The sequence below is a fragment of the Chiloscyllium plagiosum genome, unplaced genomic scaffold, assembly GCF_037043375.1.
Source record: "Chiloscyllium plagiosum isolate Xiang-an unplaced genomic scaffold, Cpla_swu_hap1 HiC_scaffold_12, whole genome shotgun sequence".
Classification (NCBI taxonomy): domain Eukaryota; kingdom Metazoa; phylum Chordata; class Chondrichthyes; order Orectolobiformes; family Hemiscylliidae; genus Chiloscyllium; species Chiloscyllium plagiosum.
In genome coordinates, this window is record NW_028270150.1 from 23310443 (window position 1) to 23326004 (window position 15562).

Below are 15562 nucleotides of genomic sequence, written 5' to 3' on the forward strand. Positions count from 1 at the left end.
TGACGTCTCGTTATTGAATCCTTCACCCTGGGAAAAAGCTTGTCTCTATCCACCCAGTCTATACTCTTCATGATTTTGTAAACCCAATCAGGTCCCCCCTCATTTTCCCTTTTTCTAATGAAAACAAACCTAACCTACTCAACCTCTCTTCATAGCTAGCACCTTCCATACCAGGCAACATCCTTGTAAACCTTCTCTGCACCCTCTCCAAAGCGTCCACATCCTTTTGGTAATATGGTGCCCAGAACTGTACACAATATTCGAAATGCAGCCGAACCAATGTCTTGTACAATTTTAACATGACTTGGCAGCTCTTAGGCTCAATACCCCATCCAATGAAGGCAAGCATACCATATGCCTTCTTGACCACTCGATCCACCTGTGCAGCAACCTTCAGGGTACAATGGACCTGCACTTCCAGATCTCTCTGCTCATCAACTTTTCTCAAGGCTCTTCCATTCATTGTATAATTTGCTCTAGAATTAGTCTTGCCTAAATGCATCACCTCACATTTGTCTGGACTGAAATCCATCTGCCACTTTTCTGCCCAACTCTCCAGTCTATCTACATCCTCCTGTATTCTTTGACAGTCCCTTATGCTTTCTGCTACTCCACCAATCTTCGTGTCATCTGCAAACTTGCTGATCATACCAACAGTGCCCTCTTCCAGATCATTTATGTATATCACAAACAACAGTGGCCCCAACACTGACCCCTGTGGAACTCCACTGGTCACCTTTCTCCATTTCGAGAAACTCCCTTCAACTACTACTCTCTATCTCCTGTTGCTCAACCAGTTCTTTATCCACCTAGCTAGAACACCCTGCACACCATGTGACTTCACTTTCTTCATTATTATACCATGGGGAACCTTATCAAAAGCCTTACCAAAGTCCATGTATATGACATCAACAGCCCTTCCTTCACCTATCAACTTGGTCACTTCCTCAAAGAACTCTATTAAGTTGATAAGGCACGATCTCCCCCGCACAAAACCATGTTGCCTATCACTGATAAGCCCGTTCTTTTCTAAATATAAATATATCCTATCCCTCATTACCTTCTCCAGCAACTTTCCTACCACCGACATCAGGCTCACTGGTTGTAGATACCCAGAATATCCCTACTTCCCTTCTTGTACTTCCTCATAGACTCTGGAATGTGGAAGAATGAAAGGTGTTTTTAGTGAAACACAAGGTGCTTGTCAGGGTAGTCACTGGGAGATTTCAGCTGGTGGGGAATGTGGAACACAGGGGTACCCTCTCAGGACAAGTAACCAATCATTTAGGAATGAGGCAAGGACAAATTCTTTCAACCATGTGTTTAGAATTGCCCATCCTTGAATGCTGGATGTTCCAATGCTGATATTATTTAAAGCTGAAATTGCCAGAGTTTTGATATTGAGATTAAGGGAAAAGTGGTACAAGTGGAAAAGTAAAGTTGAGGCACAATATCATTCTGGATCAGATTGAGTGTTGGAGCAGGGTTAAGTGTCTACTCCTGTTCCCATTTCTTATGTCCTTAATTACATTATCTATTCTTTGTTCTGTTACTTTGCCATTTACTCATAGAAATGTGCCTGCTCAGTTAACAATCTATTTGGCCCGTATAAGTCAAATTCTTGGTAATACAACAGTATTCATCTGAAACCTGACAACTCACTTCAATGGGTAATAAAAAATATAAAACATAAAAAATAAAAGGATCAAAAGAATATGCATCTACTGAAATGCATGTTGTTCAAGCACGTTAATTCTCCTCAAGTAACTTAATGACCTGAAACTGCACATTACAGTTAAGAGATTTTGTATTTTTCACATTAGCTGTTGAATTTGTCGAAGTGCTCATAACATTCAAAAATATAGTTACTGATATTTTACAGATTACATGTTATATCAACACCATAGGCTCACACTTCACTGTAATATCGAGGGAGGATGCATTGTCAGAAATGCCATCTTTTGAATGAGACATTAGACTGAATCTCCTCTCAGATGAGCACAACAAAATGCAACGATTCAAAAGAAAACAGAGTAACTATGGCCCCTGTATGATGACCAATAATTATCTTTAACCAATATCATTAAGTCTAATTACTTCATTGATATCACATTGTTTCATGTGAGATCTTACTTGACGCAAATTGGCTGCCACATTTCCTATATTATTCCAACAGTGACTACACTTTAAACATACGGTAATTCATTGTTTGCAAGGCCCTTTGAAATTTCCAGTGGTCATGAAAAACTCTATAAATGTAAGTTGTTGGAATTCTTTTCACTCCAACAGCTCAGTGAAACATCAGCCTAGGTTCCAATTCTGACCTGTATTTAATGGTCCCTATTGGAAAGATAAACGTTTGGGGAGAATTGAACTCAGTGCTAATGCCCTCCACTTTCACAGGTTGCTGACATTCACTACTTGGAAGCAAGTGAGCACTGCTGGAGATCAGACTCAAAAAGTGTGGTGCTGGAAAAGCACAACTGGTCAGGAGGCATCCGAGGAGCAGGAGAATCGATGTAGAGCTTATGCTCGAAACATCGACTCTCCTCATTCACAACCTGCAGGCTACCCTGAAGAAGGATCACATGGGAGAGGCGTGGGAAAACTGCTTGTGACCTTGGAACTACGACAAGAGAACACTGTTAATACTCCTTATTGGAAAATGTTCATGAATATATAGTTTACTCACCCAATAATATGCTAAATAATGTTATGATCGTTCCGACAGTTCCCATGATGTACAAGTAGTGTCATCTCAAAAATCGTGAACTGAAAAGAGAATACTTCAAATCATTGTAAAAAGACAATTCACGCAAGAACACGAGAAATAGGTGCTAGAGTAAACCCTATAACCCATTAAGCCGACACTATTCAATTAATTTGAATTGAATTCAATTGAATTTATTGTCACGTGTACCGAGGCACAGTGAAAAGCTTTGTCTTGCGAGCAATACAGGCAGATCACATACATCAACTCCACTTTTCCACCCACTCATCATATCCTTTGATTTCCTGAATAACAAAAAATCTGCGTCCCAGCATTCAATGTATTCAATGTTGGAGATTTCACAACTCTCTGGGGTGCAGATCTTCAAAGATTCCCATCCTTTTGAGTGAAGAAATTTCTTTGTTTCTCTCACTCAATTTCTGATCACCAATATTGAAAGATCTAACAACTCCTTGTTCACCCATATCTGAACGTAAGGAAATGAATAGAGAACTAAGACGTTCTACTCATGTAGGACCAATTGTTAATTTAACAAGAGGAATGAATGGCGAACAAGTATTGAACATTGCACACCTGCATTCAAAATTGGATAGAGACAAGGATGAAACATTGATTAGACTGTGCAATTTTAATATATAAATCAGGCACATAGGAATCCAACATAGCAAACAGCATACACATACTCAACACATGGAGGAAAACATCAGAGGCATAGTCGATCAATGCAAGATACCGAGGTTACTGGAAACTTAAAATAAAAACAGAGTGTGCTGGAGAAATATACTACATCAGGCAGCATGTGTGGAGTAAAAAGATAGTCATTATTTTGAGGCCAATGTGATTCTTTTTTATAACTCAATATAACTCCAATATTAGATTGCTTCCCTCTGTATGCATCTAATGAACACAACTAAATGTCTTGAATATTTTAGTGTGAATAGAGTTCAAAACTTCTTAGAGTCATAGAGATGTACAGCATGGAAACAGACCCTTCGGTCCAACTTGTCCATACTGACCAGATATCCAAATGTAGTATTGTCCCACTCACCAGCACTTGACCCATATCCTTCTAAACCCTTCCTATTCATACACCCATCCAGATGCCTTTTAAATGTTGTTATTGTACCAGCCTCCAGCACTTCCTCTGGCAGTTCATTTCATACACACACACCACCCTCTGCATGAAAAAGTTGCCCTTTAGGTCCCTTTTAAATTTTTTCCCTGTCACACTAAATCTATGCCCTCCAGTTCTGGAAACACATAGCCCAGGGAAAAGATTTTGTCTATTTACCCTATCCATGCCCCTCATTCAGCCTTTCCCTATAGCTCAAATCCTCCAACCCTGGCAACATCCTTGTAAATCTTCCCTGAACCTGTTCAAGTTTCACAACATCCTTCTGATCAGAGGAAGACCAAAATATTCCAAAAGTGGCCTAACCAATGTTCTGTACAGCCACAACATGACTTCTCAACTCCTATACTCAGTACTCTGACCAATAAAGGGAAGGATACTAAACGCTTTCTTCACTATCCTATCTACCTGCGACTCCACTTTCAAGGAGGTACAAACCTGCACTCCAAGGTCTCTTAGTTCAGCAACACTCCCTAGGACCTTACCATTAGGTGGATCAGTCCTGCTGAGATTTGCTTTTCCAAAATGCAGCACCTTGCATTTATCTAAATTAAACTCCATCTGCCACATCTCAACCCATTGGCTCATCTGATCAAGATCCCGTTGTAATCTGAGGTAACCTTCTTTGCTGTCCACTACACCTCCAGTTTTGGTATCATCTGCAAGCTTACTAATTATACCAACTGTATTCACATCCAAATCATTTATGTAAATGATGAAAAGCAATAGACCCAACACATCACTGGTCACAGGTCTCCAGTCTGAAAAGCAATCCTCCACCACCACCCTCTGTCTTCTACCTTCAAGCCTGTTTTGTATGCAAATGGCTAATTCTCCCTGAGATCTAACCTTGCTAACCAGTCTCCCATGAGGAACCTTGTCGAGTGCCTTACTGAAGTCCATATAAATCACGTCAATTTCTCTGCCCTCTTTGTTACTTCTTCAAAAAACTCAGTCAAGTTCATGACATGATTTTCCACACGCAAAGTCATGTTGATTATCCGTAATCAGTCCTTGTCTTTCCAAATGCATGTAAATCCTAGCTCTCAGGATTCCCTCCAACAACTTGCCCACAATTGATGTCAGGCTTACCAGTCTATAGTTCCCTGGCTTTTCCTTACCACCTTTCTTAAATAGCGGCACCATGTTAGCCAACCTCCTGTTTTCCAGCACCTCATCTGTGACTATCGATGATACAAACATCTCAGCAAGAGGCCCAGCAATCACTTCCATAGCTTCCCACAGAGTTCTAGGGTACACCTGATCAGGTCCTGGGGATTTATCCACTTCTATGTGTTTTAAGACATTCTTGTAGCAATCTTTAATGAAAATGGTTCTCCTTGATGCTTCAGTTAACACGTGATGAACTCACTCAGTATTCAAAGTTTGTGCGAAGATTTGTAGCTCGGGTGCTCATTGTTGTGGTTCTGTTCGCCGAGCTGGAAGTTTTTGTTGCAAACGTTTCGTCCCCTGGCTAGGCGACATCATCAGTGCTGGGAGCCTCCTGCGAAGCGCTTCTTTGATGTTTCCTCCGGTGTTTATAGTGGTCTGTCCCTGCCGCTTCCGGTTGTCAGTTTCAGCTGTCCGCTGTAGTGGTTGGTATATTGGGTCCAGGTCGATGTGTTTGTTGATGGAGTTTGTGGATGAATGCCATGCCTCTAGGAATTCCCTGGCTGTTCTCTGTCTGGCTTGCCCTATGATAGTAGTGTTGTCCCAGTCGAATTCATGTTGCTTGTTGTCTGCGTGTGTGGCTACTAAGGATAGCTGGTTGTGTCGTTTCGTGGCTAGTTGATGTTCATGTATGCGGATTGTTAGCTGTCTTCCTGTTTGTCCTATATAGTGTTTAGTGCAATCCTTGCATGGTATTTTGTACACTACATTCGTCTTGCTCATGTTGGGTATCGGGTCCTTCGTTCTGGTGAGTTGTTGTCTGAGCGTGGCTGTTGGTTTGTGTGCCGTTATGAGTCCTGACTGCAGTAGTCTGGCAGTCAGTTCCGAGATGCTCCTGATGTATGGTAGTGTGGCTAGTCCTTTTGGTTGTGGTATGTCCTCGTTCCGTGGTCTTTCTCTTAGGCATCTGCTGATGAAGTTGCGCGGGTATCCGTTTTTGGCGAATACCTTGTATAGGTGTTCCTCTTCTTCTTTTTGCAGTCCTGGTGTACTGCAGTGTGTTGTGGCCCTTTTGAATAGTGTCCTGATGCAGCTTCGTTTGTGTGTGTTGGGGTGGTTACTTTCATAGTTTAGGACTTGGTCTGTGTGTGGGGCTTTCCTGTATACCCTTGTAGTGAATTCTCCGTTCGGTGTTCTCTGTACCATCATGTCTAGGAATGACTAATGCGACCCCTAGGACTCATAACGGCACACAAACCAACAGCCACGCTCAGACAACAACTCACCAGAACGAAGGACCCGATACCCAACATGAGCAAGACGAATGTAGTGTACAAAATACCATGCAAGGACTGCACTAAACACTATATAGGACAAACAGGAAGACAGCTAACAATCCGCATACATGAACATCAACTAGCCACGAAACGACACAACCAGCTATCCTTAGTAGCCACACACGCAGACAACAAGCAACATGAATTCGACTGGGACAACACTACTATCATAGGGCAAGCCAGACAGAGAACAGCCAGGGAATTCCTAGAGGCATGGCATTCATCCACAAACTCCATCAACAAACACATCGACCTGGACCCAATATACCAACCACTACAGCGGACAGCTGAAACTGACAACCGGAAGCGGCAGGGACAGACCACTATAAACACCGGAGGAAACATCAAAGAAGCGCTTCGCAGGAGGCTCCCAAGCACTGATGATGTCGCCTAGCCAGGGGACGAAACGTTTGCAACAAAAACTTCCAGCTCGGCGAACAGAACCACTCAGTATATCATGGCACCAACATGGCAGCAAGGACACTGTAACAATGTTATTTAATTCTACATAAATTCCACACAGATTTCACCACTGACCTTATAGACCCAGTGGACACATAAATAGTAAAAGTCTCAGAAATGGATGTGGCCAATTAGGCACCAAAAAGCAGCCTTACATTCAGAAACTGACAGTATGACTAAGATTTTAATTCAAACCTTTAATTTGTCTTCAGCAAGGGAGCAACCAATACCAAAGTCATAGTGAAAGAAGAAGTAAACTGGAGACAATATGATGGTTGGCTGAATTTCAAGTTCATAAGTCACCAGGATCAAGTTTTGTGTCATCTCCAAACTTTGAAATTTCGCCCTATCACCAAAGTCATTAATATGTATCAGGAAGTATAGCTGTCTAACTCTGACAATTGTGACACCGTCACCTCTTTTACAGTCTTCCCTGCTCACCTAGAATATTGACATGCCGATCCTGCCCCCTCACTCAACCATGCCTCCATGACAGCAATGACTTGTATCCTTGTGTGTTAATCAGGACCCTCAAATTATTTATCTTACTGGCAAGACTCCCTGCATTATAATAAATGCACTTAACCTTGCCATACTCCCTTGTGTCTTTAGTTGACTGTATACACACTGTCTTGTGATTAACTTGGTTTTACTTCTGTATTTGTCTGTGTATTACCCCACAGAGCATCTCCACACCATTACTCCCCACTAAAGAAGTTACTTTAAAACCCTGCATAATCCCTTTTTAAATGCCTCTCCTCCTTTTACCACCTTTTTACAATTTTGGAACATGAGGTCAACCACCTCAGACTGTAAACTCTTTTTGAACAATAAGAGTTGGTTAATAATTCAGTAAGTCCCATTAACACCTCCTCTAGACACATTCTTGCTCTCTTACTTGTTTCATCCATACACCCTCTTGTGTCATTCTGTTTCCTGTCTTCCACCCTACCGAAGATGTTCCTTTTTGTTTTTTAATTATTAGTTCTCTCTTTCCCTGTCTCTCTATGTGTTAATATACCTGGTTATTGTCTGTTTTGTTTTAATGTTCCAGCAATCCAGCATTGTGCTGTTGTGTTCTCATTCTTTAATGTTTGGAGCCCTGCAAATCACCAAGGCAGTCTATCATTGAGCTGCATCACCTCTAGCAACTGGAATCCACAAACAAAGGTTTGGGCAGCACTGCCTGTAACTAACAAGGTCACCATGGCCCTGAATTTTCTTGCAAAGGGCTCCTTCTTACTGCAAACACATGACATCAGTGGCAACTCCCAGCTTGCTGCACTGCTATACCCAGAGGGAAGAGAATGGGGAGCTTTCCAATGTAAATCTGTCTATTTTCCATGACATGAGAGTCCTGCAGAAGGGTTACAGTGGTTAGCACTGCTGCCTCACAGTGCCAGGAACCCGGATTCGATTCCAGCCTCGGGTGACTGTCTGTGGAATTTGCACATTCTCCCTGTGTCTGCGTGGCTTTCCTCTGGGTGCTCCAGTTTCCCTCACAGTCCAAAGATGTGCAGGTTAGGGTGAATTGGCCATGCTAAATTGCCCATAGTGTTCAGGGATGTGTAGGTTAGATGCATTGGTAAGGGGTAAATATAGAATAATAGGATGGGGCAATGGGTCTGGGTGGCTTACTCTCTGGAGGGTTGTTGTGGACTTGTTGAGCTGAAGGACATGTTTCCACACTGTAGGGATTCTACGATTCTCACCCTCAACTTTTACAATGTTTAAAGTGATGTACAAATAAATCAAGAGTGATGTGCGAAAGCAACATCTCCGCACAGCGAGTAGTTAGGGTATGGAATGCACTGCATGGTATGAAGTGGAGTCAGGTTCAATTGAGGCATTCAAGAAGGAATTGGATGATTATTTAGATTTAGATTATTTAAGATTGTCACTTGTACCTAGGTGACAGTGAAATGTGTGCAATGTCGCCATGTTGGATACAAATGGGGAAAGGTAGGAGGTTGATGCTAGACACAATGGACCGAATGGCCTCCTTCTAAGCAATCACAGTTCTGTGATTTCGTAATTCTGTGATCTCTTTCCCAAAATCTTAAAACATTTTCTCCCAGCCCTTGTGCCATCAGCTAAAGAGAAAGTCTTTTATTCATTATTCGCTCAAGGGACATGGGCATTTCTGGTTAGGCCAGTATTTATTGCCCATTGGGCAGTTAAGAATCAACCACATTGCTGTGGGTCTGGAGTCACAAATAGGCCACTAACCAGTAAGGATAACAGATTTCCCTCCCTAAAGGGCATTAGTGAACTGGATGGGTTTTTTCCTGACAGTCAAAATTGATTTCGCAGCCATCATTTGACCCTTAATTCCAGCTTCTTTTGAATTCAAATGTCACCATCTGCCATGGTGGATTTGAACCGGGTGCCCAGAATATTAGAACATAGAACATTACAACGCATTTTGGCCCTCGATGTTGCACTGACCCTGTGAAACCAATCCAAAGCCCATCTATCCTACACTATTCCATTCTCGTTATTATCTCTAGCCAATGACCATTTAAATGCCCTTAAAGTTGGTGAGTCTACTATTTGCTGAGTTTCTGCATTAATAGTCAAGTGATAACACTACTAGCCCATCACCTCCATATAGCGTTCGTATAGAACCAAAGAATATAATAGCAGGTTGTAGGCCATTTGGTCTTCTGAGCCTCCCCATTATTCAGTATGATTATAGGTGATCATCCTGTTCCCATTTTCTCCCCATACCCTTTGATCCCATTACAGGGCAGGCTTGATAGACAACTAATAGCAAAATGATGTGTAGGTGCATTAAACAGTAATCTGCTTTGAGAGATAAACTAGGATTACATCCTTGCTCCTCTGCTTCTCCATGGGAAGATAGAATAAAATGTTATGTCTCTTGAACACAGAGCCTCAGTGACCTCCCTTATGCAAAAGTGGTACAAACTGTGAGGTATTGCAAATATCCCCAGCTTCAGCCTGAAAGGATCTCAATGCATACACCTTTGTCACCACATTCAACTTCACAACCTCTGGTAATGCAGTCTCTGCCCATGACTTAATTGATGACTGCAATTGCAACAAGCGACACATTTCAGTGAGGCCACTCTTAATCAAGCACAAATGTCTCACACATTGTTTCTCACTGAGGTTCAAGGTTAGAAGATTGCTCACTCTACACCCTGGGCCATCTCATGAGAAGTCTGTTCCCTCTCCTCCTCCCTTTTCCAGCAACTTGTCCCATTCTGGATGACCTTCGCTCATTTTCCAAATTATGTTATCTGAAATTTTATAATACTTCCGCACCTGAAAGCAAATAATCTGAGCCAGGGAATCTTGAGGTTTTATACAAGTACTATAACTTCTATCACACATGTTACTTTGGATTTTGACAACACAAAACCTGTGGAAGACACCTGTCACAAGTCGGATCATCATTTACAGGGGTGATTCTTTGAAGACATCACGTCAGTTTCAGAATTTCCAGTTGATGGGCTCCCAGCCTCCTCTTTACCATGGACATGCAATTCCTTTACATTTCCATTCCCCATCAGGATGGTCTCAGGGCTCACCTTTCTTCTCTGAACCATCTCTATCCACCATCAGCCTCCTTCATCTGGCCGAGCTCGTCCTCACCTTGAAGAACTTCTCTTTTAACTCCTCTCATTTTCTCCAGATCGAACGGGTCGCCATGGTTACCTGTATAGGCCCCAGTTGTGCCTGTCTCTTTGTGGAGTATATGGACTTGTTCCAGTCCTACTCTGGCCACCAGCCACAACCTTTTCTCCAGTAGTTGGATGACTTCATTGGTGCTGCTACCTTTTCTCATTCAGAATTGGATAAAATTGAACAATTTCACTTTCAATTTCCACCTCCCGCTCTCACCTTCAGCTGGTCCATCTCTGACCCCTCCCTTCCCTTCCTCGACATCTGTTTTCATTTCTGGGTATAGGCTGGCCATCCATATCCCAAACCCACCGACTCCCACAGCTACCTTACCTATCCATCCTCACACCTTGCTTCCCGGAAAGAATCTATTCCATTCTCCCAGTTTCTCCATCTTCATCGCATATTCCAGTGATGTGCCTTTCACAGGAGAGCCTCAGAAATGTCAAGCCTTTCCTCAATCGAAGGGTCCGCATGTGGTTAACAGGCATCTTTGCTATAACTGGCCCATCTCCCACACATCTACCCTCACCCCTTCTCTTCCCTCCCACAACATCAATTGGGTCCCCCAGTCCTCACCTACCATCCCACAAGCATCCACATCCAGAGAATTATTATCCGCCATTTCTATCACCTCCTGCAGGATGCCACCCTCAGATACATATTCCCCTCCGCTTCCTTGTCAGCCTTCTGCAGTGATACCCTGGACCACTCCATCTCGACTCCAAACACCTTCCCACAGCCTCACAGCACCTTCCCAAGCACCAGCCTGTTTACTTCCTCCCTCCTCACTATCCAAGGCCCCAAGCAAACCTTCCAGGTTCACTCAATCCACTCCACAGCACTCGCTGCTCACAATCTGATCTCCTCTACATTGGGGAAATGAAACACAGACTGCGTGAGCACTTTGCAGAACACCTACGTTCTGTCCACAAAAAAAACACTGAGCGTCTAGTTGCCTGCCACTTCAACACACCACCCTGTTCTCTGGCCAAGATCTCTGTCTCAGGCTTGCTGCATTGCTCCAGCGAAGCTCAGTACAAGCTGGAAGAACAGCATCCCATTCTCTGCTTTATGACCCCTGCAAGCTTCAGGACTCAAGTTCAACAATTTTAGAACTTGAACACCTTCTTCTACATCCTTGACCCACCCCTAGCTCCAGGCCCTGTCATGACATGGGCTGCTTTCGGTGCAGCCAATCCATTGTCACCTACTTATGGTCCCCATCATCAGCTTTTCTTTCTCCTGAGCAGACCATTATCCATCCCATCGTCTGCCTCACTGAATTTCTCTCTCTGTGGTATTCAACTCCATCTATTCGCTTACTTCTCCCCAACATGTTGATCTCAGCATATAACCTAACTGCTAATATTTCTGAAGAAGGGTTGCCAGACCCAAAATGTCAACTCTGCTTTCCCCCACAGATGCTGCCAGACCTGCTGAGCTTCTCCAGTAATTTTTATTTTTGGTTCAGATTTCCAGCATCCACAGTTCTTTGTTTTGTTATATTGTTGTATGATCTTCCTGTGCCTAGAGCAAGTGCTCGCCCAACCTGGCCAATATGACATTCAGCACAATCTTACCTGCATGCATTTACATGTGACCTGGATGTTATTTTGGAGTCAAAGTCACTCATAACATTTAAACATGGACATTAACAAAACCAATTCCTCCCAATATCCTCTACCACCTCTGTAATACACTTCTTTCACTTGTCAAGACCTTGATCATTTGGACCAAAGGGTGGAGGAGTAGCAGATGGAGATTAATTTAGGTAAAGCATGAGATCAAGGTCAATTTCAAAAGAAATAAAGAGAAATATTGTCAAAATGAAACATTGCTACCTGAAAAAATTAGAGAAGGAGCAAAGTCTGATTTCAGGGCACAGACAAGGAATAAATGAGTCCAACTATCAGTTCATTTCAGACCCGGAAGGATTTTGTAACTAAATTGAAGGCTAAAGTTTGCAATAACCAAATCAAAGTTTAATATTTAACCAGAACCTGCTGTCGTCAGGGGTGTTACCTACAGCCTCTCCCACTTAGTCACAATTCATACCGCTTTGAAAAATGGTGAAAATACCTTGACTTGTTTGCATAGGAGTGATTAATACATTGGTGCTGCATTTCGGAAAGGCAAATCAGGGCAGGACTTAAACGCTTAATGGTAAGGTCCTGGAGAGTGTTGCTGAAACAAAGAGACCTTGGAGAGAAGGTTCATAGTTCCTTGAAAATAGACTCTCAGGTAGACAGCATAATGTCGAAGTCGAGAGTATGGTGTGGAAAAAGCACAGCAGATCAGACAGCATTCGGGGAGCAGGAGAATCAACGCTTGGGCTCTTGCCAAAACGTCAATTCTCCTGCTCCTCGGATGCTGCCTGACCTGCTGTGCTTTTCCAGCACCATGCTCTAGACTCTGATCTCCAGCATCTGCAGTCCTCACTTTCTCTAGGATAATGAAGAAGGCATTTGGGTTCCTTGCCTTTATTGGTCAGTACATTGAGTATAGGCATTGGGAGGTCATGTTGCAGCTCTACACTATAATTGGTTAGGCCACTTTTGGAAGACTGCATTCAGTCTGGTCTCCCTGCTATCGGAAGGATGTTGTGAAACTTCAAAGGGTTCAGAAAAGATTTACAAGGATGTTGCCTATGTTTGAGCTATAGGGAGAGGCTGAATAGGCTGGACTGTATTCCCTGGAGCATCAGAAACTAAAAGATGACCTTTATAAAATCATGAAGAGCATGAATAGCCAAGATCTTTACACCAGGATAGTTGAGTCTAAAACTAGAGGGCATAGGCTTACAGTGAGAGGGAAAAGATTTAAAAGGAATCTAGGGGGCAACTTTATCAGTCAGAGGGTGGTACGTGTATGGAATGAGCTGCCAGAGGAAGTGGTGAAGGCTGGTACAATTACAACATTTAAAAGGCATTTGGATAGGTATATGAAAAGGAAGCATTTAGAAGGTTATGGATTAAGTGCTGGCAAATGGGACGAGATTAATTTAGGATAGCTGGTCAACATGGACGACTTGGACCAAAGAGTCTGTTTTCATGCTGTACAGCTCTATGACTCTAAATGTCTCTCCTGCCACTTTTGTCAAAAATGTACGAGTCGGGGAAATGTTGATGCAGTGACGTAATGGCAATGTCACTGACCAGGGATCCAGATTAAGGTTTCTCTGTGACCCGAATTCAAATCCTACTTTGGCAGCGGTAAAATCTGAATTCAATTAAAAAGTGGAATAATCTTAAGAATACGAGACATCTCACAATTGTCATAAAAGCCCATCTGGTCCACAAATATCCTTTAGGGGAGGAATTCAATTGTCCTTACGTGGTACAATCTACATTTGATTTCAAACCGACAGCAATGTGGTCGTCTGTTTGCTCTCAAAAATGCCCAGTTCATGGGCGACGTAGGATGGTCAACAAATGGCAACGTTGTCTGCATTACCCATACCCCATAACAGAATATTCAAAACTCTGAAGCAAACAAACCCTTCTGTTGGCATTTGAGATAAACAGCCTTCTTGTTCTCATCACATAATTTAAACTTAATCAAATGACATTTCCTATACTGTCACTTTTTAATTGAGTTAACTCCCTCCTGAACTCATAGCAGTGCATCTTTAAAATGTAAATGTACTTCATACCTGCTCGTTGGCTTTGCCAAGAAGAAAGTAAAACTTTCATTTTCTTACTTCTGTGAAGCATACACAAGCAATAGTAAATCATTAAAGAACGTTTCGGTGTATTCTCAGTATCGCGCTGAGCATAAGTCAACATAAAGTCTAAGACACAAGCCCAAAACAAGATTAACGTTCAAAGCTTGAGATCAAGATCAATTTCAAAAGAAATAAAGAGAAATATTGTCAAAATGAAACATTGCTACCTGAAAAAATTAGAGGAGGAGCAAAGTCTGATTTCAGGGCACAGACAAAGAATAAATGAGTCCAACTATCAGTTCATTTCAGACCCGGAAGGATTTTGAAACTAAATTGAAGGCTAAAGTTAGCAATTACCAAATCAAAGTTTAATATTTAACCAGAACCTGCTGTCGTCAGGGGTGTTACCTACAGCCTCTCCCACTTAGCCACAATTCATACCGCTTTGAAAAATGGTGAAAATACCTTGACTTGTTTGCATAGGAGTGATTAACACATTAGTGAAATTAAAGTAATATATTGCTTTCAAAATGACATGACTCTCATGAAAACAATGACCCGGATATACTAATGACCATCTAATTGTCAGGATAGGACAGGCTGGAATTATCAAATGCAGCAGATTTTGTGGGAATTACGCTGGGAAACTGACAATTTAGATTGGTGAGACAGCCTGTATCTGGAACCTTTTGAGAATTCAGGAGGTTCTGCTCTGTTAGATTGGAGTTAGGCAATTAAAAACCAACAGCTAAAACTTAGGTTTTCTTGGTCGTGTGAGTTGGAGGCACTCTCACTGTGAAACCTGGTACAATTTCTCACTGTAGCTTAACGAACATGCCTCATGAACTACTCTGCCCCTATGGTAACCCTTACGTCCAATTTTAGCCCAATCTCGCTAGCACTGTTCCCAGAATACCTCACCAGGTATCTGCTGAAAGACCAGCATTGCTGGTGCATGAGCCAAATGAGCTGCTATACTTGTGGAGGAACACTGATATTCCGAAGCTGCCCTGCTTGGTCAAGGGCAGTATCCGAACAGAGCAGATAGGTGGGACTAGTTTAGTTTTGGATTATGTTCAGCATGGGCTGGTTGGATCGAAAGGTCTGTTTCCATGCTGTATGACTCTATGACTCTTTATCTATAGAAGAGAAAGGCAATGTCACAATTCTTCACCAGGGAGCTGGAGGTCTTCATGGACATGGTGCTGTAAAAGAAGGGCTTTCTCTTTGAAGAGGACCACCACAGGAGGCCACCTGCTCCAAGGTCACCAAACAGGTTATGCTACTGCAATGGCACAGAGGAATAACCTGAGTCACAAAAGAAGGTCAATGACCTTCTTCTCTCGGCCAAGGTCAGTCCCACTCTTTTATTTGCTAATTCACACTCTGTCTTTGCGAGAGCACCCATTTCCCACCAGGACACATGCTCTGTTGCTCCCACTTTTACCTGCAACATCTTCTCCCACTTGCTC

General features: G+C 42.6%; 1 protein-coding gene across 5 annotated transcripts in view; it reads right to left on the reverse strand.

Moving 5' to 3' along the window:
- LOC122555390 (immunoglobulin superfamily member 5-like) overlaps positions 1–14419 on the reverse strand; it is a 91133-nt gene extending 76714 nt beyond the window's left edge. For 2 of the 5 annotated variants that reach the window (XM_087992501.1, XM_043701359.2), the window contains exons 1-3: positions 14318–14419; positions 14079–14128; positions 2693–2772 (exon numbers count right to left, since the gene is read on the reverse strand). In XM_087992501.1, coding sequence (XP_087848627.1) covers positions 2693–2738 — 46 coding nt within the window. In that variant the 5' untranslated portion in view covers positions 2739–2772; positions 14079–14128; positions 14318–14419. Of the gene's footprint in view, positions 1–2692; positions 2787–12267; positions 12331–14078; positions 14129–14317 lie in introns of those variants that run through there. The other 3 variants (XM_087992499.1, XM_087992500.1, XM_087992498.1) reach the window with 3 other exon arrangements.
- Between the last annotated feature and the right edge of the window lie 1143 nt (positions 14420–15562).